This window comes from Rhinoderma darwinii, chromosome 1 (assembly GCF_050947455.1).
Source record: "Rhinoderma darwinii isolate aRhiDar2 chromosome 1, aRhiDar2.hap1, whole genome shotgun sequence".
NCBI classification, from domain to species: Eukaryota; Metazoa; Chordata; class Amphibia; order Anura; family Rhinodermatidae; genus Rhinoderma; species Rhinoderma darwinii.
In genome coordinates, this window is record NC_134687.1 from 291450952 (window position 1) to 291476033 (window position 25082).

Below are 25082 nucleotides of genomic sequence, written 5' to 3' on the forward strand. Positions count from 1 at the left end.
GACGTTAGTGGCTCTCTCTAGGAGTGGAATCCCCGGGCCATACTCTGGCCGGGGATTCCGCTACTGGAGAGGTCCTTGGTGTCACTATCCATATATGGACAGTGACATCAGGGGCTACTCCAGGAGCGGAATGCCTGCTCTGGCAGGGGATTCCACTTTTAGAGTTAACCCCTGACGTCACTGTCCATATATGGACAGAAACAATAGGGGCTCCATGTAGGAGCGGAATCCCTAGGCCCTGCCAGGCAGCTACAATGTGGCACCATCTACAGTGGCATTGCGTCACTATCTACATGGGCACTGTGGTGTTTTCAGGGAGTTGGGACAAAAAAACCCTAATGATTTAAAATTCATGTTGTTTTTTTTAACATCCATGAAAACTGGCAAATGGCGGTGAAAAACGATCAGACGGCCGGGAAATTAATTCAAATTTTGAAATGCATTGGTGCAAAACAGCCATGAAAAACTGACCATTGATTCGTTGTTGACTGCCATTTTTTTCATGGTCGTGTGTATATAGCCCTCTTCACTCTCCCCTCACAGCGATCCAGGGTGACGTAGAGAGAAGAAGACTAATTGTTACAGAGCTGTACAGTGTTTTTATGTGCATATATACATATATATATATATATATATATATATATATATATATATATATAAAATTACAAAAAGTGTTCTTTTCACATTTTTTGTGATTTGTCTGCTCATAATAAAAATTCAAAACACGGAATTAATTAAACGAATCTAGAAAATGAAAGTCTCGTAAGTCTTTTAAATAACAAAGTAAAAATGGTTGTGATGTTCAAAGTGGTTGCCAAGATATTATCGTTTAAAAAAGGGCATATCAGAAATGGAAACTCAAAAAATCAACGACCCTTGGTCGAGAAAGGTTTACGTTTTGTGAATGCGGAAAACCCTTTTAGCTCTAAAATTCTACTTGATGTCATCCTACCATAAAAATGCTTTGTCTATGTTGGCATTATCCTAGGTGAAAGACACCGATGTATAACTTTTATGTCTTCACAGTGATATTACTGGGGAGGGAGAACTGCATGTAGAAGTCCCAGACTCTATAACGACATGGATAAGTGAAGTCATTGGTGTGTCTGAAGAAACAGGACTGGCAGTGGCTAAGGCAGCCCATCTAAAGACATTCAAACCATTCTTCATTGACTTCACCTTGCCATACCATGTGATACGAGGAGAGCAGGTCAAGATTCCACTTACAGTTTACAATTACCTTCCTATCAATGTTGAGGTGAGGAATTAACATTATTCTGCCAAATTTTCCAAAGTTTGATTGAATATTGATGTTTTTGATACCTATCAGTTTATTATGAGCTGGTGATATACTATAGATTTTGGATAATTTAGTTACATATGAAAATGTGTCAGTTGTTCAGCTAACAGAAAATACTAATGTTGCACGCATGCAATAAATCACTTGTTTGTCATTCTTATGCCATCATATTGGTTCAAATAAAATTATTTTAGTTAACTGCATTCATGAAAATGTATTATATATTTACTTTTTTAAATAATAGTATATAAAAAGTATAATAAATTCCTATTTCTTCGATTCACCGTTAATGTTTATTTATTTAATTGTGCCTTAACATTTAAGTTTTTAAGTATGTTTCTTACTAGGTACATATAAAGATCATGATCACAAAAGGTGTGAAATTTGTAGGATACCCTGGAAAACAGCATCTGATTCGGAAGCTTTGTGTGGCTTCAGGAGAGACTAAACCCACATCGGCAGTGTTCTCATTTTCTGAACTAGGACATGCAAACATTTCAGGTAATCCAGTGGTATGTTTAAAATTGTCAAACAATATAAATAATTGTACGTCCCATATATTTTTTGAAAGAAATTATTTATCATTTGCACTTCAACAATCTAAGGCCCTGTTCACACTGAGTATTTTTGCAGGCAGAAAAAATCAGCCTCAGAATTCCTTCAAGAATTTTGAGGCAGATTTTGAACTGCCTGTGCTTTTTTTCAGCATTTTTCGCCCTTGGTCATTGAATCTAATGCAAGGACCGAAGGCAAAAAACGCTGCGAAAAATCTTTGGAAACAAGCGCCGTGGGTATTTTCTGCCTCCCATTGATTCAATGGGAGGTCAGAGGCGAAAAACATGGCAAGAAAGGACATGACTCTTTTTTTTTTTTTCGCCAACAAGAGACCAAAAGCCACCAGGGAAAAAAAAACGCCTCTGCCTCTTGAAATCAATGGGGGGCTATTTCGGCCATTTTTTTGGCACTTATTCCGAAGTCGTTTCAACGTTAAAATCGGCTCCAAAAAAAACTCCTGTATCATCTGAGCCTAAGGCTTTGTTCATCGTTAGGAAGATTCCGTAATTTTTGCTGAATGAAATAGCGCAGCATGCAAAGCGACGGACACAATGACGAAAACCCGTTAAAGACAGTGTGTTCCGTTGGGCGCCGTTGGTTTCCGTCACGCAACAGACCTGGCGGCTCCGAATTTTCATAGTTGGGCTCCTATGACAGATTGGAACAATGGAAAATCCGAACACAGATTTGAGCCCAGCCTAAGGCCAGGATCACACACAGTATTGATGGAGTTTTTGTGGCAGTTTTTTGCTACATGTTCTGAGCCAAAGCCAGAAGTGTATATATTCTATATATTCCTGGGGGTATTGAATTTAATCCCCCTCTTTCTCCCCCTTCCTGAGCTGTATTCTAGCCGAACTATAGGAACAGGAAAAAGGATGGGGCTTAGGCTGCTTTATTTTTTGGTAGGAATTAGTAGACACGTCCATCTACTGCTCTGACTGCAAGTGACGCCAAACAAAACTAAGCCCAACCCTTCATTTAAGCCCCACCCTTTCCAACACCTGCCAAAATATGGAGAAAATCAAGGTGTGAAAGACCCTCTGCTTCTTTGTCAGACGTTTCATGCCCTTGCACACTGACAAATAGACAAATGTTTAACTGATGGGACTCTATGTTGTGCAAGTTAAATAAATAACAAGAGGAAGAACAAATTACACTTGCAAATTGTAAACGAAGAATCCAGGAGCGCTGGAGGAAAGAAAATCCTTGAAAAGCATACAATGTAAATGTTTTGGTTTTTTTTCTATAACAATTCAATGGACCACTGCATGGGGTTATTACTGATAAATCCTCACTAGTAACAGCTCAGGAGTATGGCATTAAATCCACTATCTGATAAATTATTCAATAGCCCGTCACACGGGTCAGATTTGCACATTTTTTTAGGGATTCTGCACTGAAAATCCGCAACAAAATTCAGTGCGATTCAAGTCCAATGAGGTTTTTTTTTAAAGCTCTAGTCACACATTGAGGAAATAAATGCAGTGGAAAGGCTGCAAATTTCATGGAGCAAAGGCCATGTACGTTTAATTTAATGTCTATGGGGCTGACGGAAGCAGCCGAGTACATCTCTCACCTCTTTCCGTCAGCCTCATAGAATTTAAATGGAGCGACACAGCGCTTATCTGGCCTCCGCTCCATTTAAACTAGTGTCAAGACGGCAGCTGCCGAGAATGAAGAACCATGGTCCCAGCGGATGGACCCCCACCGATCTATTTTTCATTTTTCACCTATCCAGTAGATAAGTAAAAAATGCTAAAGGCTGAAATGCCCCTTTAAGCTTTTTAATAAGAAATATTAAGGACCTAAATTTACTTTTAGATTCAAAGAGATTTATCCAGTGTAGATTTATATGCTATCAGGAATATCTACAAGTCATAATTCATATTTAAATACTTGAATTACTTGAATTATTATGATATATGTCTAATATTAAGCGACTTAGTATGGTAGCTAATGCCATCTTTATTCCCAGCTAGAGGTCTGGCATATGCAGGAATGAACTGTCTTGGAGAAGGCAGCAATAGTCTGAAGAACAGCAAATATTCAGAAGACCTGTATGGTGAGAGGAAGTCTCCATCTGGGGTCGATTTTGTCCGTAGACGTGTGATAGTTGAGGTGAGCTCCATTATTCTTGTTTATTATTTATTACTTTCGAGATTTAATTTGATTTGAGTATTAAAATAAAGTAGAATATATAATTACTTTCGCTTTCTTTGCTAATGTCTTTAAGCCACCATACCAGCATCATTTTTGCTATTTTTTTCATTTAGGTCACCAGCAGGGTTGGACTTTGACAAACCAGTTTATGTTGTCACATTATCACCAAAATATAAAGATCAGTCTGCTGAATTTCATGACTATGTGACGGGTTACAGGCCTCAGTATGCCATTCTATTATGTCACACATATCATAAGGCAACAATTCAGCTCTCCGGATGAGCTGTCATAGGAGACGAAACATTGTTTTTGTGAACTGTGTGGTTGTACAAGGCTGGAATCACAAATTATGAAAATACTCTTTAAAGTTAAAGCCTATTATTTTAACATTCCCAAAGACCAATACATACAAGTCCTGAAAACAAGCAGAAAAAAAAAGAATGCCCATAGACTTTTTGTGTTCTCATAAATGCGTTTTTGATTGTGAGATTAGATTTAATGCTACACCCAAATATATTAGATGAAATGCAAAGCATTTTCCTGGACCTGACCATCCTTTTTCAGACCCCAGCCCTACACAAACTGTCCATAAATAGTAATGGGAAGAACGGCACAAATTTAGCATGGTAGTTTGACATGCAAAAACTTAAGACTATGGGACTTTTATAAATGGCAAGGAGAGTGGGGAATGCTATGTTTTTTATACATCTTATGTGAAAACAGTACATGGCAAATCAAAGGAGTTATTACATGGGTGGCAGCTATTTTCCGTATTTGTTAGAAATAATTGGTTCGATAGATATTACTGTCTTATAATTGGCTTGGAAATTTGGCTGCATCTCGTATCTGAGCAAAATGCAAACATATCAATTTGGTTTTTGCATCTTTTGCATAAATTGTATTTACAAGTAGCCTATTTTCTTTTTTGGTTTTGTATATTTAATAAGAAATATATTTGTCTTCTGTTCCAGCCAGAGGGTTTAGCCCGAGAATACACCTACAGTGTCTTCTTGTGCCCCAATGGTAAGTAAAAAATATAAAATGAAAACAAGTATAGCATATGTGCGTTATAAGGGGCCCCATATCTTTATGGGTGCAGCCATCTAGAGTCTTTCACTATGTTCCCTCTTGGGTCTACACTGTTCTCTAATGTGTGAATTAAACTCTGCCTGAGGGAACCCCGGTCCTGTAACGGGCATGTCACTCATACCACATACTATTAGCTAATGCAACATAAGTGACAAGGGAGGAGGTAGGAGGCTCTTCAGAAAGAGGGGAAATAATTAATGTTATGTAGACTGACTGGGACACAAAGGGTGGAGCATGACCAGTATACTAGAAGAAGAGCTATGGAAATAAATGTGTCATATACATCATGTTAGCTCTATAGGCTTTATTGCCAGCTAGAAAAATGAAAATGGTGCAACTAACAGAAATAAGGAGAGGAGGTTACGTGGATGTTGTGGGCACTACTTTTCTTAGATTTGCCTGGAATATGTCTTTAACATTTGCATATTTCTCATAATGCTTGTTGCCATCTTCTTGTATACATTTCTTTGTGAATTTATGCAGTGTCTTTTTTGGCCTAGAGAAAATTCAGATTTCTACTCCCAACAAGTTTGAGTATCAGTATGTGCAGAAGCCACAACGAATGACCCACTTTGACTTGACTGTGAAAGCCCACAATGATGCCCATGTTGCACTCTCGTCAGGACCTCATGACATGGCTGAAATGATAGAGATTGTTATTGGTGGTCAACAGAACTCTAGAACTTGGATAACAACCAGCAAGATGGGAGAACCTGTGTCCAGTGCAAACACTCTGGCTATCCTATCTTGGGATGAGTTTCGAGCATTCTGGATTAGCTGGAAAAATGGTCTCATCCAGGTAAACAATCTAACATATATTCAGTGCATAAACTAAGTGCTCAGCACTTGAAAAGGGCTTTTCTATCAAATTTATATATGCCATTGTTTTGTTTCTCTATGTGTATTTGGCTGTCTTCAAGAATGATAATTATTATGTTTATCTACTTTACAAAATTTAAATAAATTGAAATAGTAGACAAGTTTTATGGGTGAAGACCACCCACCTCCATTTTTCTCTGTCTCCACCTTCCTCAGGTAGGACACGGCACCAAGGGCTTCAACGACTCTGTTATCGTGGAGTGGGAAGCGGGCAAGAAGCCGGACGTGAAGTTCATCGGCTTTTCAACTGGCTGGGGTTCCATAGGGGAGTTTAAAATCTGGAGGAAGGAAGAGACAGATGAGAACCACAATGAGGCTTTCACTCTGGGCATCCCACACAATATCATTCCAGGGTCCGAGAGAGCCACAGCATCTATCATAGGTCAATATTATTATTTTAATGAATTGTATCACCTTTATAAATGTAAAAACCCATCTGTTAGCACATTTTACAGTGTGGTTGTTATCCTTCTATTGACATACTATATTATGCAAACTTATATACAAGTTTACTTCAAATGTAGTTAACCACATGTTTGGGAAATATTAGTAATTTGGTTCCTTCTAATTCTTAGGGAAAGAAATGTAATAAATGTAACCAAGAAATGCCAGTAATGAATTTATTGTAAGACTGGTAAATTTGGATAGTCTGTTTGATAGGCGGGCACATATACAACCATTATGGTTCAACGTTTTGCTTTGGAGCAACAACTTCAGTTTCCAGAGAAGCGAGACCCTCTAGGTTTTTGTGATATTAAAAAAGGATCATGACATTGAAAATGCGGTAGAGTCTAGTAGGGCAATCCAGGGGTATTTGTAGCCTTATCTGAAGTGAAAAGTGAAATTGCCTCCCATCATAAATTGGAGATGGGAAAGTTCTGGGGATGGACTGTACTGTATATGTGCAATAATGCTGCAACTGTTCAGTCACAAAAAGGTGCTGCCTGCGGTGAAGTTCTCATCCAGCCTCATGGATGGCGCACTTTTAGCACAATTGAGTTGTTACATGGTTTTGAACACTAAAATGTGCTGTGTTTTTTTGTGGGGGGAAATTACTAAGACTAGCGTTTCATATGCCAGTCTTAAACAGAAGCCCACTGGAGTAAAATGCTATGAGCTGGCGTAGCTTTTCGCTGTAATTTCCGCCAATTTGCGGCATAAATTATAATAAATTAGCAAAACAGACATGCACCAAAATGTGCAACTTTTTCTCACCAGAAAACTGCCGCAAATCACTTATTAAATCTCCCCTTGACTGTTTAATCCTACATGTTCTTGACATTGACTTTCCTCTACAGATTTTAGCACAGCAATAATTACTTGTGGTTTAGCATAGAGATTAGAGATCAACCTTAGTTTGCAAATATATTGTTTTCCAGTTAATGCTTTTTTTAATTTGTAGACATTTGAGAACAGTTCTTATTGACTAATTTCCTTGTCATGTTTGCACCATAAGAATGGAAATGTAAACTAGGAAACCGAGCATAGACAGTGCATAAGGAAGAAACTTGGTTAGGATTGGTTACCGAATAGCTTTTATTTATAATATTTCTAATGTGTTTCTCTCTCTCTCTGGTTTTTAATTTTGCTTAAATGTAACCTCTAGGAGATGTAATGGGTCCCACTGTGAGTAACTTGGATAACCTCCTTCGACTTCCGTTTGGATGTGGGGAGCAAAATATGATACATTTTGCCCCAAATGTATTTGTTCTAAAGTATCTCCAAAAAACCAAACAATTATGTTCCGAAGTGGAGAATGAAGCTGTGGACTACCTGTTGCAAGGTACTTTAGTAATATATTTTTATGAAGACTATGAATGTTCTGTAAATTCTATGGTTGTTCATTACAAGGCCCAGTCAGGTATTGTTAAGCAGTGTTATTTTGTCATGTTTATCAATCCCTTTGGGCTAAAGTACATCAAGTCCCTATTAATCCATGAAATAAAAAACTGGCTACGTATATAATCCGAGGTATACTATAGTCCCATGTGTTTCTATGGGTGCTATATTACAGATCCATAATATGACCGTGTGCATGAGGCCTTAGGATCATGGGCCTAACTATAGCCCTAGCAGCTGCTATGGGGGCCCAGAGGTTGCACTCCGGTGCAAGAACATTGTACCTTTTTGTAGGAAATAACAAATTGGTGGCTTTCTTCTATCTAGCACCACTATGTGGGTTCTCTGATATATGGCACTACATTACTAGCCATACCTTTAATTATTTCTACTTACGCAGCTGTTTCAGTTTTCTGTCATTAGGTGGTAGGGGCCCATCTCATTTTGAACACATCCAGCCCATGCGCAGATACAGAAGATTTTGATCCCTTTTATCTGAGCATGCGTTGACCGCGCTCAGCTACTGTACAGCAACTGTGCTGAAGTGTAGGCAGCCATTGACTGCTCGGAAAAAAAAAACGGTCACGTGATTTATCCACATGACTGCTGCTATGTTACATTGTATGGACACGGCGGGATTGTTTACACAGCACAGACATGGGCAGCCGGGGGTCTTCATTTGCACAGCGGGGGGATGATATATAGATAAGTGGTGATGTTACAAGTATAATTAACATTTATAGCTTTTATAGAAAAACATTAGAAAAGTGGCCAACCCCTTTAACAATATATGTTTTACTTATTGTAGATGAAACCTGGTGTTACAGAAAAATTATCATTATTATTTGTAAATGGTCATTATCCAACTTCCTATAGAACATCTGTAATGTAATTGTAATTATGATTATTAATGATGTAAACACTCATTTTTGGGTCATAAAGTTTTTGTACATTGAGGATTGTACATCACTGGATTAGAAAGAAGTCTTATGGTGGGCTCCCTGTTCTTGGAGAACCATCGTTAAATGATATTATGATTTCATGGAACCTAAGTGCTGTACTCTTTGAGTTCTTGATTTATTGTATGATATCCTTCACCTTTTTTTCACAGGTTATCAGCGCCAGCTAACATACAAGAGACAGGATGGCTCATACAGTGCGTTTGGAGAGAGGGACTCTTCTGGAAGTATGTGGTAAGAAAGAAGTCAAAGGAATCGGCACAATTTCTACTCTCAACCATTATGTGTGCATGCTCATTATATTGTCCTGTTTCTTCCAGGCTCACAGCCTTTGTGCTAAAATCATTTGCACAGTCTCGTGGCTTCATCTTTATTGATCCATTGGAGCTTTCAGCCGCAAAAGACTGGATTATCCAGCACCAAAAGAGAGATGGTTCTTTTTCAGCCATGGGGCGACTTCTAAACAAAGATATTCAGGTAAATGGATGTCTAGGAAAACGGTTCTTGTGTCTATTAATCCAAAAAGTGAAGTAAAATATTTTTTATATGATTAAGAAAACAACCAGCATTTTCGTTTTTTGGTGCTGTTTTTGACGCGGAAATCGTGCTAAAAAAACTGCCAGAATTGCCTCCCATTGATTTTACTGGAAAAAAAAAGCAACATTCTCTTTCTTCCTGCTGTTCCATCTCTGACCTCCCATTTAAATCAATGGGAGGCAGAGAAAGCGCTTTTTGCGGCGCTTTTTTTTGCCCGCGGCACTTAATAGCCTCGGTCAAAAAGCTTCACAAAAAACGCCGCAAAGAAAGTGCAGGCAGGTCAGAATCTGCCTGCAAAAAAAAACTCAGTGTGAACATGGCCTAAAAAAAATGATTAATAAAATAAACCATAAATGATCATGGGAAAAGACACAATTCTATGTTCCGTTGAGTTAGTTGTTACAATTTGTATCAGCAATTCTCTTTGCCTGCTCTTTTAATCTATCCTTTCCAGTCTTTTCTGACTCATAGACTCTGTTCTCCTTAATCTTTCCTGAAAGCCAGTGTAAATCTGTATATTGCAAATAACAATGTATTATTTCAAAGACAAACCCTGTGTAGTTACCAGATATTACATATTTATCTTTTTTATCCATACAGGGTGGGAATCATGGGAAAATCGCTCTAACAGCCTATGTTGCAGCAGCTCTACTGGAAACCGGCGTCACATCGGAGGTAAGGGCCAAAGCAGATCTTTTTAAAGCGCTCAACATACATGTTAATTCCTTCAATGTATGTGAAACAGAATAGAGTAGAAAGTAGATGTGACCAAAGTGTTTCGAAGCATCACATAATCGTGTTACTTGTTGTCCCAGGAAGAAAAAAATGCTGTTTCGAAATCCAAAGTGTATTTGGAGACCCACTTGTATTCAGCAAATGACCCTTACACCACAGCCTTGACTACATACGCCTTGACACTGCTGCGAAGCTCTTCTGCTACTGTGGCTCTCAGGAGACTAAACAGCATGGCTATAACAAAAGGTATCCTATGTGTTCCTCACTGCCTGGAAAACACTTTTCATCTCTTCACAACCTTTTTTTAACCATTCTGTCTCTTTTGATTTAAGATGGGTTCACTCATTGGAGTTTGACTGGCTCATTGGCAACAGAAGAGGACACCTTCATGGGTTTTAATGATGGGCTGTCACAGTCGGGTAATACATATACATACGCAATATTTTTTCATTGTCAGCAATGCATCAACCAAATTCCTTCACACATTAAACTTTCACCCGTCATCCCATTTTCGTAAAAAGTTGCTAGATACAAAAGGTGTACGAATTTGAAATTAAAGGTAGATAGCCTAGGTCTCACATTTCAAATACATTCTACCCTCTCCCCTTTGACATGTACTCTTGTGTTCCCTGGCACTACAGAACACCAAGTTTTTGTGTCCTCTTCTTTACCGATTTATATACGGTAGTAATAAAATATACTATAGTCTACCCTTATATCTGTCACGGAGAATGTGTAACTTTTCTGAAGTAACTACTAGATTAATCAAAGACAGCATTCCTCATGTTGGAAGTGAGTAAGCTTGAAGGGCCTCTGACGAATCTGGGAGGTCCTGCAATGCAATGACAGACATGACAGGTGGATCGCTTGTGTGGAGAAGCTTTAGGAAACAGGTTCTCTGAAGCAACTTCTAACCAACCCTGTATGAACATCAGTGAAGTCTAGTTAGTAACTAGTGGTTACATATTTACTATGATATTAAACACTGAGAAAAAGGAGTCATACACTATAAGTATAAAAAAAATTAGAACATTTTATTAAATTCGTATAAAAACTACAGAGGATCTAAAAACGAAATCTGTATCTGGACCACATTCATGGTAACAATAACACCACATTGGTTACAAAGTACTTATATTCTCAATACAGAGTACATACTATTGAAGGATCGGCATTGCCACAGCAAAGGATACATACATATTATCCGCACAAAACATATTCCCTGTTCAAAAAAGACCACCATCAAAAATTCATAGAGATGGATCGTCACTATATAGCACAGGTATAGTCATGGACCAAACGGGGATATAACCCAGAGAGAGTTTTATAACCAGCTAAGTAACCTAGGGGCCTAATGTATACAAAATGTCCAATGGAAAATAAGGCTAAATTATCAATGCCTTACTCATAAATATGAGGTGTAGTCACGTGACCCAGATGGTGAGGTAGCGCCCCGACGCGCGTTTCGCCAGTACAGCTTTTTTAAGGGCTTTTTCAAGCCACTCATATTTTCTATGAGTGGCTAATAAGAGTCATAGATAATTGTACTGAAATCATCCAAAATTGGACATGCATAAAAATAAAACTCTGGCTATTCCTGTAGTTCTTCTTGTCAATAGGAATTGTAGATTAGGGAATATTATTTTCAGAAGGTTGTGAAAGCCGTAAGTGTCTTCCAAGACTTGTATTACTTTCCGATATATTACAGTAATTTTTTTGCCAGTGTTCCTAGTCCAATAATTATGTATTGACGTGACGTCTACAATATTAAATACCGATCACCCCCCCCCCCCACATAAATAAATAAAGATTTTTTTTTCATGTAGTATAATCTACTTATAAACGACTTCATTTATAAAAATGTACAGTTAGTCACTGATTTTTTTTTATTTTCCTTCATTCAGTGATCTCCGCAGAAGTAGAAATGACTGCTTACGCTTTGCTAACTTATACCCTTCTTGGGGACGTGGCATCGGCTCTTCCAGTAGTGAAGTGGCTTTCCCAGCAACGAAATGCCCTGGGGGGATTTTCATCAACACAGGTTGGTCATTGAATTTTAGTGCATCAATTTAATCCATCATTTGTTTTATAACAGAATTAAATATTTCTGCCCTGTGTAAATATCATAGCTGCTAATAGAATACAGATCAGTGATTTACAATATACCTTATGAATAGACCTTTTTTAGTCCACTTGTGTAAAAGGAAGACGTGCACTAGTCGTAGAAAGAAAACTTACAATTCCTTATTTGCGTAAACAGTTTAATTTCATATATTTATGTCTGTGTACAATATTTAAATATGTCATTTTTTTAAAAAGGACACATGTGTGGCACTACAGGCTCTTGCTGAATATGCGATCCTTTCCTATATTGGTGGTATAAATCTCACAGTATCTCTGGCTTCAACCAACTTGGACTATCAAGAGACCTTTGAGCTTCACAGGCTGAACAAAAAAATCCTGCAGAAAGCTGTGGTGAGCGGAGAATATAAATTGGTCTAGCGCAATCCATTACTTAGGCTTTTCTTGTACTGTTTTTCTAAGTGCTGTGGGTCGCATTCATTTACTTATTCATTGTGCTATTGTTACTAATGTGTTATTCTCTGTTCTGATTTTAGATTCCCACCATCCCAACTGGTTTGTTTGTCAGTGCAAAAGGAGAAGGCTGCTGTTTGATGCAGGTAAAATCACGGCAGTCTTGATAGTGTATAATGGCGTATATGATAGTGTATAATGCTGTATATGATAGTGTATAATGCTGTATATGATAGTGTATAATGCTGTATATGATCGTGTATAATGGCGTATATGATAGTGTATAATGGCGTATATGATAGTGTATAATGCTGTATATGATAGTGTATAATGGCGTATATGATAGTGTATAATGCTGTATATGATAGTGTATAATGCCGTATATGATCGCGTATAATGCTGTATATGATAGTGCATAATGGCATATATGATAGTGTATAATGGCGTATATGATAGTGTATAATGCTGTATATGATCGTGTATAATGGTGTATATGATAGTGTATAATGCCGTATATGATAGCGTATAATGGTGGATATGATAGTGTCTAATGCCGTAATGATAGTATATATACTAATGCCGTATATGATAGTGTATAATGCCGTATATGATAGTGTATAATGGTGTATATGATAGTGTATAATGCCGTAATGATAGTATATATACTAATGCCGTATATGATAGCGTATAATGGTGTATATGATAGTGTATAATGCCGTATATGATAGTGTATAATGCCGTAATGATAGTATATATACTAATGCCGTATATGATAGCGTATAATGGTGTATATGATAGTGTATAATGCCGTATATGATAGTATATATACTAATGCCGTATATGATAGCGTATAATGGTGTATATGATAGTGTATAATGCCGTATATGATAGTGTATAATGCCGTATATGATAGCGTATAATGCTGTATATGATAGTGTATAATGGTGTATATGATAGTGTATAATGCCGTAATGATAGTATATATACTAATGGCGACAATAAAGCCTGATCTCTTGCATTGGGCAACTCCTTTATTTATGTTCGATGATAGTTATGTATAAGAGAGTTGGTGTGCGAGAAGCCACCAGGAGAACGAAATGGTCATATTCGGCACTATTAATGTGGTGACGTGCAGTTATACAGCAGTGATGGCTAAAACATAAAGTCGTTGTTAGAATAGTTTGTAAAGAGGATTGTTAAGGGTTAAATATCTTCCGAGAGCGCCGCAATGCTTCAGTGATATTAGTGATATTAGCATTAGCCCAGATGAATTGTTGTTGAACAAAGCCAGGATTAGAGCATCGAGTTGGGATATATAATAATTGTGTATTAATAAATGAACACATGTGAATCTTTTTAAACAACTGAGCAGGATATCCATATTGTTCATCAGTTTCTAGTATAATGTTTATAAGGAAAAAGTTTTTACATTTTCTATTTTAGGATATTACTTATTTATGCCATTTTGTAAAATGTATTGTAATTGTGTAAGTTATGTAGATCCTTGATTAACTCTTTACAGATTGATGTTCATTACAATGTTCCTGACCCAGTTGCCAAGCCAGCATTTATGCTTATAGTCCATCTTAAAGAACCAAAGCCACAAAGGGATCGGAGACAAGCTGGGCGTCCAGAGACGCTTCACAGAGACCGAGCACTTCCCGATGACGATGATGATCCTGGGTCACATCAGGACCATCAGGAATACAAAGTGACCTTGGAAGCCTGCACAAGGTTAGAATGCTTACCTATGAGGTCTGTCTACATGCTGCTATATCAGACGGTTCATCTTTAATCCTGTATCATAGGATTGCCAATTCTCAGTATTATTACCATGCTCAGCAAATTATGTTCACTAAGGGTATGTTCACACGGCATTGTAATTGTGTAAGTTATGTAGATCCTTGATTAACTCTTTACAGATTGATGTTCATTACAATGTTCCTGACCCAGTTGCCAAGCCAGCATTTATGCTTATAGTCCATCTTAAAGAACCAAAGCCACAAAGGGATCGGAGACAAGCTGGGCGTCCAGAGACGCTTCACAGAGACCGAGCACTTCCCGATGACGATGATGATCCTGGGTCACATCAGGACCATCAGGAATACAAAGTGACCTTGGAAGCCTGCACAAGGTTAGAATGCTTACCTATGAGGTCTGTCTACATGCTGCTATATCAGACGGTTCATCTTTAATCCTGTATCATAGGATTGCCAATTCTCAGTATTATTACCATGCTCAGCAAATTATGTTCACTAACAAGAAAACAGCTGAAGATGATATAGAGAACTTGTTCCGAGTGGTTTTACTGATCTCCGTTTCTCTTTTATCCAGATGGCTCCATTCTGGTGCTTCTAACATGGCTGTTCTGGAACTGTCTCTGCTTTCAGGATTCCGAGCGGACATTGAGAGTTTGGAACAGGTAATGTAGTGTAGATGTTTTAACATCATAGCTTGGCTTTCCTTTACCCGGGGCAAGGATTAAATTTTATCTTTAGTGTTCTGTCAGTTTTAAAAACGGACAGCACACTGACACATACAAGTCAATGGGTCTATTTATACATCCGTTTTTTTTTTTAACGAATCCGTGTGTCCAATCCTAGAAACTCAGTGCATGTCCTTTTCTGGTCAGCTTTTCCTGATCAGACATGGCTATTTATGGGAGTGAGAAAAAATGGATAGCATACAGAGGCTCTCCGCGTGTGATCCGTTTTTAACGTATCCGTTGCCAAACAGAAACTAAAACCAGGAAATCTCTTCCACACCAGTGGTACAGAGGTCTTCATCATCAGGAGACACTGCTGGAGCAACTGAACCCCCTACTGGAGTCACATTATGCCACGTTTCATTGATGCTGAGAGTATTATAACTCTTGTGGACGTTGCTGGCCAAATCTAAGAGAGATGAGCCAGGTCAACAGAACACTTTCTACAGAAATGATAAGCAGCCAAGAAATTTTTAACGGATGAGAACAGCGGATGTCATTCAGACGAGAAAAATGGACACACAGACGCAAATCCGGATGCAAAATCGGACATGGTCGTGTGAACGAGGCTTAACTCTCCATTTAAATATACTGGCAAAGGCAGAGTGCCCCCGTGGCATAAAATACTCCGGGTGCATACCCCACCAGAAACCCTGTCCCTTTCAACTGCACCTTTAGAATTAAGGAGGGACAGCTGTGTACCTTGTATTAAAATCTCTGTTTATTAAGATGATTTAATGAATTTAAGTATTGTCCAGTACATGTTCAACTATATGAGTAACAGAATATTGAATTCCTAGAAACGTTTTGAAATCTGGTATCTGGGGACTATACCTGTTTAAGGAGAGATCTTATTCTTCAGAGAAGCATGATCATTTTTTTTTTAGAAAGTTTCTGAATCCCCTGCTGGTGAAAGGCATTTAATATGCATTTCAGAAGGACTAGGGTGGGTGATCTGCTCTCGTGGGAGCTGTTTTTTACAACTTCCTAGAGGTCTGCATGGCTTTTCGCATCTGGATTTAATTGGGTCACATACAACTCGCCTTGGAATTCCTCTGTATGTGACCAGCTTGGAGGATACAGTTTGTTTAATTTGGATGTAAACTATAATTGCTTGGTTTAACCCCAGGAAGCTGGCATTAGGAAAACATTGCTTTAGGGATTAAAATAACTCGCAACCTAAAATGCTAGTTGATTTAATAACAAGTGACATCATTTAAAAATCCATATGTAAAATGTCTTAAACCGGGACAGAGCTTGTTTTGCAATGTATTTCTGATTGAAAGGCAATGTTACCTTCTTATCGACAGTCCATATGTTTGAATACCAATGGGCATTTAGTTGTCCTGCAGTTACAATTTACTGAGTATATATGTGTTTGTGTATATATGTATGTATGTGTATGTATGTATGTATGGGTGTGTATATATATATATACTGTATATATAATAACAGAGCACAATATCTAAACATAGGAATAATCTACAGTGCAACAATCACAATAGACCAATAAGTGTCATAACTTGTAACATATACAACACCAATATATACGGCTGCCTGGTCACTCAATGGTTAATTGCAGTGAATATTTGATATATAATTGTCTATATAAGGTTTCCCTTTCATGATAGATGTCAACCATTAAGGCCCTTTTACACCTGCCGATAATCGGCCGGTGCAGCGAGTGCCGATCAACGAGACATCGTTGATCGTCTCTCGTTTGCTCCTGTCATAAGGTCATTACTCCGATCGCTCGTCCCCATCTGTTATTATCATATCGGCAGTGTGTCTCACTGTTTACACAGGGGGATGTGCTGCTGACAATGATAATATTTCACTTTTTTAAAACGATACGACCAGCAGATGATCGAGCGTTTGCTCGTTAATCTGCTGATCGTTTCCCTGTTTACACGGCAATTATCGGGAACGAGCGTTCTATGAATACTTGTCAGCCCTATAATCGCCCAGTGTAAAACCCCCTTTAGTCTTGATTTGTAGTTGTATACCTTTTTTTATTGGCCACACAATGCCTGAGGAAGAGACGTCCGCTGTTTTTAAAGCTGCATTTGTAATCTACTTATGTAGCTGATTTAAAAAAAAAGGCATCATACAACTACAATTCTTGTCCCTAGGGATGGCTAACTCATTACTGCAATCTCCAAGTGTTTACCCTGAAAAGTTTAACCTGACTAAGCAATGTCTCTACATACATGTTTCCTCATTTTGATTTACCGGGGACATACATTTGTCTTATTTGGTCATCACAAGAAGATCTAGATTCTTGGTCCAGGTCTAGTTTGATGGGAGCCACTTCGACCTGTTTTTGCAGTCAGAAGATTCCCCCATAGACTGTCTAACAGAATCTGCTAGATGCCGTCTGCCAACAACACATATTCTACGTTTTCCGATTATTACTGGTGTGAAATTTGAGATTATACACCGTACAATATTGTTAATGCAACCTAATTGTAGAACACTTGTGGATGTCCAGACCCCTGGTGTTTAGAACCTTTTGCAGCAGTTTTGAGTTAGTTAACCATATGATTTTCTCAAGCGGCATCGTATGTTCATGAGAATCAAGGAGACATTTTAATCATTCATTCAACCGATCAGCTAAAACTTCAGCAGTGAATGTTTCCTAAAGGAGTACAAACAAACTGGTTCTTGTTTGTATTCATGCATTGCTAATTTAGACCAGCACCGAAGATGTTACAAGTTGAGCTTACAGCCAAATGAGCATGATTTTGTTAACATAGAGGGGACGGTCTCATGTCTCCAGCTCCACATGCCACAATGTGTCCTGGGCATTCCACAGCCCAGACGGAGCCCTCTTGGAAAGATATATCCGGGAAATGTGTGGGGGTCCCAGCAGGGAGAGGAATTTTTGTTTATTGGCCTCATTAGGAGTCTTAGGGGGTAGTTGGCAGAATCCATCGCATTTCCTTTATGCATCAGCTAATGAACTTAAGAAATTGCTGGCTGGCTGTCATCTAATTATGGTTGCATATGACGCAGTCCTAATATGTGTATAGGTGAAATGTCTGTGTATAGCTTTTTGTCTTATTTAGGAAAATTTAGATTGTAGTGGGGCCGGGGTAAATGCTGTAGAAAGGTAATAAAAGGTTATTTATTATCCGTTAATTATTATAATTGACTACATTATTATTGACCAGTCCTCACATTTACCTTGTGAGTGTTGTGAATATATTGTATACCACTTCTTTTTATGTTTCAGCTGCTCTTGAATAAACAGATAGGGCTGAAACGCTATGAGGTAGAAGGAAGAAAGGTGCTGTTCTACTTTGATGAGGTGAGTATGGCATTTTTATTTTTTATTACAACGTCCTATGTCTTTAATTTGCAAGGCATAATTTTCATAAAGACCAATTGGTTTTCCATTCATTGGATTTCCGTGTTTATGTAGAGCCAAGGACTGGATTGGACCCTGCATTGTGATACCAGGAAAGCCTTCACCAGAGCCTACTGATGTCATAGGCAAAAGTCTGATTCATTCCTTTGCGCTACATACACAACTCATGCATGGCCGTATTACTTTTGTATGTATGAGCACTTACAGTAAGGATGGTAATGATATGTATTAGAAGATCTATATTTTATTGGGCTTTTGCTCAGACCTAGCTATCAGCAGTAATAGGAAGTAAACATTAACAAAGTTTCTGAGTTCTTAGGTACTCACAACATATGCTGAAGTATCACACCTCACATATTACATAGTTACACAGTACTCATGCAGTTCTCAATGGCACAAAAATACCCAAATTTCAAGTATCGCAAGGAGGGACAACCGATGTGCCACGCGTAGTGAGTCACGCCATATTTTTTACCTGTTAAGCCACGCCTTTAACCTCGCCCAATCCCAGCCCATACACACCCGGTTCAGGCCACGCAGTATAATGCTTTTGTAGTGTCTCCCCACAGTATAATAGCCCCATAGAACCCCCCATACAGTATAATGCCTACCACACAGTATAATACCCGATAGTGCCCTCCACACAGTATAATGCCAAATAGCTGCCCTCACACAGTATAATGCCCCCATACAGTATAATGCCCCCATACAGTATAATGCCCCATAGCTGTCCTCATACAGCATAATGCCCCCATAGCAGCCCCCATACAGTATAATGCCCCCATAGCTGCCCCCATAGCTGCCCCCATACAGTATAATGCCCCCTTAGCTACCCCCTTACAGTATCATGCCCCATAGTGCCTAATTAAAAAATTATAAAATAATTACTTAACTAGCCCCATTCCCACGACAAGTGGAGGGGATCCCTCTGCTCCTCCACTCTGTGCTGTGAGTGACTCGCTAAAAACAGACCCAATGACGTCACTGCATCGCGCCTGTCTGTGCCGAGCGGCTCACAGCCGCTTCACACAGTGAATGCTGAAGCAGGGAGCTGACGGTCCTTGCTTCAGCATTGTATTCAACTGTCCCACTGAATCTGGGACGGTTGGGAGGTTTTCAAACACCTCTCCTTATATCCCTCAGGCTTTCTAACAGCAAAAGTGATATTGTGGAAGGCATAGAGGAAGAAAAAGAGAGGGAACATTGCGTGTGGGTGGGACTAACCTGAGAGAAGCAAATAACTGCTGAATAATGAGACCCTTTTGTAGTAGTAGTCGTATTAGAATATTGCTTATTTTTCTTCCAGATACCAAGTCAGTGTATGACCTGTGTACAGATGCAAGCATTCAGGGAATATATTGTGGGAAAAACGTCACCAGTTCCTGTGAAAATCTATGACTACTATGAGCCAAGTAAGTGGCAGCATAAATACTACCTGTTCATACTGCGATTACAAAAAAAAAATCAATTGTGAAAAAAAAATTCATTCTTACTACAAAACATTTTACTATACTTAAAAGTAATATAATTATGTCCTGTAAATACTTAAAGAGCATCTATCACTAGTTTAGTAATTCCCAATCTCCTAACTAATCTAATAGGTGCTGTCATGCTGATAATTCCAGTAAAAATTGTTTCCCAAAACGTTTATTATTTTAAATGTTATGAGCTTATTTTTAAATATGCAAATGAGCCTATACTAGCAAAATGGGCGGTAACGCTGCTCTTTTTCTGTGGGCGGTGTTTGTGTTGTCTGTATGGTGCTGCCCAGTCAGCATAATACAGCTTCTCCCCCTTCCCTTCACAGTGTGATCTCCGCTTCAATCGCGAGATCACGCTGTCTTTACACTTCTGGCCGCAGCTCCTTCAACACATCATCTCAGCGCTAATCAAGGAAGACAGCCCCTGGATGAGCGCTGAGGCGATGTGTTGATTTCTTTGCGGGTAAGTTGCAACATTGGTTCTAGTTTGGTTTAATCTGTACAGTCAAGATTTTTTTTTCTATATAATGTTCAACTAGAGTATGTTCATCTATACACCTTATTATTTTATATGTATTTAATTCAATTGATATATTATTCTCAATACTTTTTTCATGTTGAGCCAATGTATATTTACTGTATGTTTAATAAAAAAAAGATAACAAGAGAAGAAAAGAAAATCTAATCTGTGCCGACTCTTATAATAATTTATGTTACTGAGGGAATCATTATGCTTAGTAATAGAAATAATGTGTCATTCTGCCGAAGCTTTTACTGTGAGTTAAAGTATGTTGCTCGAATGCTTAAGGACCTGTTCAAATCAGCGTCACCCTTCCGTACATGGGTTCCATTAGACCTTTTCGTTGGAGGAACCCAAGAACGGAAAGGCAAAATTCACTGTTTCCGCGGAAAAAAACGGAAACCTTACGGAATTGAAACAAATGGAAACCATTTGCAACGGAAGCATTACCATTAAAATCAATGTTAATGCAAACAGAAGCTAAGGTTTTCGTTTGCTTTTCCATTCATGGGTTCCTCCGACGGAAAGGTCTGACAGAACCCATCAATGGAAACCAAATGCTGATGTAAACACACCCTAATAACCAGATAAATGATAAAATGTGCATTGAATCTTATACATTGCCTTCAACAGCATTTGAAGCCACCCGATTCTACAATGCTAGCGAGAACAGCCCACTGTCCCGGGAGCTGTGTGATGGTACCACTTGTAATGAAGTGGAGAGCTCTACTAACCAGTGGACAGGTGAGACTGCTACATCTACCATGCACAAATGCACTGAATGAGAAAGGAGTTCTTTAGGCCTCATGCACACAAGCATAAGGGTTTTTACTGTCTGCAAATACGGATCCAACGGTTACAGATACACATCCATAGCCATCCGCAATTGCGGAAGCGCCCATAGACTTCTCTGGGTGAATCAATGAAGCAATTGTGGACAAGAATAGGACATGTTCTATATTTTGCGGGTCATTTCTACGGCCCGGACACACAATCGTAAATATACGGAAATGTGTCCGTGGCCAATAGAAATGAATGGTTCCGCTATTTCATCGGATTCCATAACGGATGAAAACTACGGTCATGTGGATATGGCCTTACACTTACAATGTATACTTAAATATGTGTATATTGTATGGTCCACGTAAAATTCGTGATTCTTTGACCCTCAATGGTCCATTAGCTTCACACATCCTTAGACCTGATATGTTACTAATAAGTTTATATTCAGTTTGGAGGAGTAATGGGAGAAATAGATGTGTTTTTGTTAATGTGTAACATCTTAAACTTAAAATGTGCTATTTATTCCACATGGGTAACTGTGGTACAAATTATGTCAGAGTGAGTAGAGTATATATTTTCCTTATAGGTTTCACCCCCACTGGTCCCTGTGCTGGTGTATACCCGTGCCCTGAAGAGGAACATTTTGACCGCTGCATGTGCTACCGAGACTGTGGGTATGATGGTGACCCAGTGTGTGGATCTGAAGGTGTTCTCTATCAGAACCAATGTCAGATGGAAGTTACAGCATGCAGAAATAACACAAGAATAGAACGTGTGGCAATGTCAGATTGCATCCCAGGTAAGAGTGGGTACCTCCAGTTGAGATCTCCCACCCGACCTGACCTCGGGCATGGAAAGACACTGCTGCACTCAGGGAGTTAGTTTTGCGATGGCAACTGTAAGACTCCTCGAGAGTATCGTGCACGGGTCCTATTAATTAGAATAGGACCTTTGCACAATACTCTCCAACTGTCATACTTTTCCTACAGCAACTGTACTGCCAAGCGTGCAGTATTGCCTCTCCACGCCCAATATCAGGTCAGGCGGGAAATCACAACTGGAGATACACTTTAATGTATATAACCCTTTAACGAACAGGCCTATTTTGGCCTTAATGACCAAGCATTCTTTTTATTTTATTTCTCCCGGCCTTTCAAGAATCATAACTTTCTTTAATTTTACGTCAACATAGCCATAATTTTTTTTGCGGGACGAGTTGTATTTTTCAACTGCACCATTTTTGGGTTCATATATTAACTTTTATTCACTTTTTTGGGGGAGAAATTGAAAAAAAAACCAGCTATTGCAGCATTATTTTTTCATGTTTTAAATTTACGCCGTTTAGTATGCGGTGCAAATAATTACCTTTATTCTATGTGTCAGTGCGAATGATACCAAATCTGTACAGTTTTTTTTTGTTTTACTACATTTGCACAATCAAAACACTTTTAAACAAAAAATACTTGTTTTTGCATCGCTGCATTCCAAGAGCCTTTTTTTTTGTCCCACTAGGGGACTTTACTTTACAATCTTTTGATCGCTGATATAATGCTTTGGTATACTTAGTATACCAAAGCATTATTGCCTGTCAGTAAAACTATCTATTGCTATGACGCTGGCACGCCTAATAGGGCTTGCCTGGGGGCAATTGTTAGGCCCCAGGCTACCATGGCAACTCGTCAGCGGCCAACAATCTGCGTGCCGCTGATAGTTGACAGAGGGAGCCCCCTTCCTTTGTCAAACCACTTAAATGGCGCGGTCTCTGTTGACCAAGGCATTTAAGGGGTTAGACGCCAGGGATTGAAGGTTTCTTCAGTACTAGCCATTGTAGCAGAAGCCGGCTGTCAGTCTACCGCACAATCTTCATCTTGTACATGCATGTCGGAATGCGTGAAGGGTTGCCTTCCCATGCCGTGCATGTACTCGATTCTGCATTAAAGAGAATGAAAGAACGGACATGCACTCATTAGAATACATGTAGGGGGTTTGTTGATGGTTTCTATTGGTTTCTGTCTCTCTTGATGGGCAAAATAGCGTAGTCTGCTATCCAGTAAAAAAACTAAATAAAAACAGTACCAACTCTTAAGATAACACATATTGGACATATCAAGCAACAAAAAATTGTCAACCCCCCCCCCCCCCCAGCACAGCCCCTTTCCGGTAACCTATACCCTGAGCTAGCACCATAAAACCAAGTAAGACCGGGAAATAGCCATGGTAGATTGGATCACGCCAGCAATTCACATTCACCCCCTCATTGTGCCCCGGTATATATCCCCAGTCTCCTGATAGACTTCTCAGTCCAAAGGTATCATGAAACAGAACATCTAATTGTACATATGGTCTCTATCTTTGGAAAAGTTATTAACTCCATCAACTCCAGTTCTTCACATATACCAACAACTCCCAACCACCCCTTATACTAACATTCGTAGCCTGAGCACCTCCATAGAAACCAGCCCTGAGCATTTGATCCACTTACCATTTTTTTTCACATTTTTTTATACTCGCTTGGTGTATATTTGATTTTCCATTAAGATGGTGTGATTTATTGCCCCGACATCTAGTCAATGCCTAGCTTTAGTTTTCCTAACTTGGTATAAGATGTTATTGCCAAGCATTCCATCCTATCCCCTTCCAGATCACTTACATATCCCAGAAGCAAGACTTTCGGGTCTGCCAGAAGACTCACATTATACACTTTTCCAACCAAAGCAGATGCTTCTCCCCATAAGGTTCCCAGAGCCCCACAAGTCCAGAACACGTGTAGGATGTCAGCTTTTTCCTCTGAGCATTTAGGACATCTGGCATCCTCTCTCACCCCCATTTTTTTGCAGAACCCATGTGGTCCTATACACCCTATGTAACAGAAAAAGCTGTGACAACTGCTGCACAATATTTATGGACAGAGTACTAGACGACGCCAGAATATATTCCCATTGCTCTTTTGGTATAGGGCCTACGTCTTGCTCCCATTTCACTCTAACTGGTTCCATGAGGTCCCCTAGATGTTTTGACAATAGAATTTTGTATACCATGGAGATCAACCCCTTAGATCCTTCTGCTCTCGCCACATATTACAACACTCCCAATGCATGAATCTCCAGATCAACTGAGTTAAATTGTGTCTTTAGGGCATGGCGGATCTGCAGATATTGGTAGAACATAGTTTGCTATAGTTGAAACTCATCTTTCAGCTGTTGAAAGAATTTCAGGGTGTCTTCCTCGTATAGTTGACTGAGCCTCGATATGCCCTTACATTCCCACCCTTGCATGCCATCCAAGCATTACAATTCCCACAGAATTGGATTACTCCATAAAGGGGTATATTTAGTGCACTCTCCTACTGGGGGCAACTGCTTGCAATGCTTCCACACCTTATGTACCAGGAGCAATGTCGGCCTATGTCTAGCTACCCTCCTTTATGTATGTGCCTCCAGCCCCTCCAACGGATTTCCCCCACCCCCCAAATAAGACAATTTATGAGCACTGGACCCCCAATTTTCAGTGTCATTCCATCCCCTAAAATGTTGACATTGCACGGCCATAAAATAGACCCATGCATTCGGTAGGGCCAAACCTCTCATCTTTTGGAAGTTGCACTTTCTCTAATTTAATCCTAGGAACCCCCCGTTTCCACACTAAATCTCTAAAAAGGTTATGCAGCCTTCGGAACCAATGCTTTGGGATCCACACCGGGGAGTTGTGAGTAACATATAACACCTGGGGCATGATGATCATCTTTATTAAATTGGTTCTTCCCAGTGCCGAAAGAGGGAGCCTGTTCCACGCCTCTACCCTATCTTTAACCTTGGATAATAACGGCAGTACATTAAGGGCCACTACAGGCAC

General features: G+C 39.2%; 1 protein-coding gene across 1 annotated transcript in view; it reads left to right on the plus strand.

The window, feature by feature from the left end:
• Positions 1 to 25082, plus strand: part of CPAMD8 (C3 and PZP like alpha-2-macroglobulin domain containing 8) — a 112045-nt gene that overhangs the window by 81290 nt on the left and 5673 nt on the right. The window contains exons 20-40 of the mRNA XM_075825316.1: positions 1027 to 1258; positions 1648 to 1801; positions 3834 to 3976; positions 4990 to 5041; positions 5608 to 5906; positions 6143 to 6368; positions 7593 to 7769; positions 8937 to 9018; positions 9105 to 9261; positions 9922 to 9996; positions 10137 to 10302; positions 10389 to 10475; positions 11961 to 12097; positions 12376 to 12531; positions 12675 to 12737; positions 14114 to 14325; positions 14926 to 15013; positions 18312 to 18386; positions 19753 to 19858; positions 21081 to 21191; positions 21817 to 22029. Coding sequence (XP_075681431.1) covers positions 1027 to 1258; positions 1648 to 1801; positions 3834 to 3976; positions 4990 to 5041; positions 5608 to 5906; positions 6143 to 6368; positions 7593 to 7769; positions 8937 to 9018; positions 9105 to 9261; positions 9922 to 9996; positions 10137 to 10302; positions 10389 to 10475; positions 11961 to 12097; positions 12376 to 12531; positions 12675 to 12737; positions 14114 to 14325; positions 14926 to 15013; positions 18312 to 18386; positions 19753 to 19858; positions 21081 to 21191; positions 21817 to 22029 — 3011 coding nt within the window. The remainder of the gene's footprint in view (positions 1 to 1026; positions 1259 to 1647; positions 1802 to 3833; positions 3977 to 4989; positions 5042 to 5607; positions 5907 to 6142; positions 6369 to 7592; positions 7770 to 8936; positions 9019 to 9104; positions 9262 to 9921; positions 9997 to 10136; positions 10303 to 10388; positions 10476 to 11960; positions 12098 to 12375; positions 12532 to 12674; positions 12738 to 14113; positions 14326 to 14925; positions 15014 to 18311; positions 18387 to 19752; positions 19859 to 21080; positions 21192 to 21816; positions 22030 to 25082) is intronic.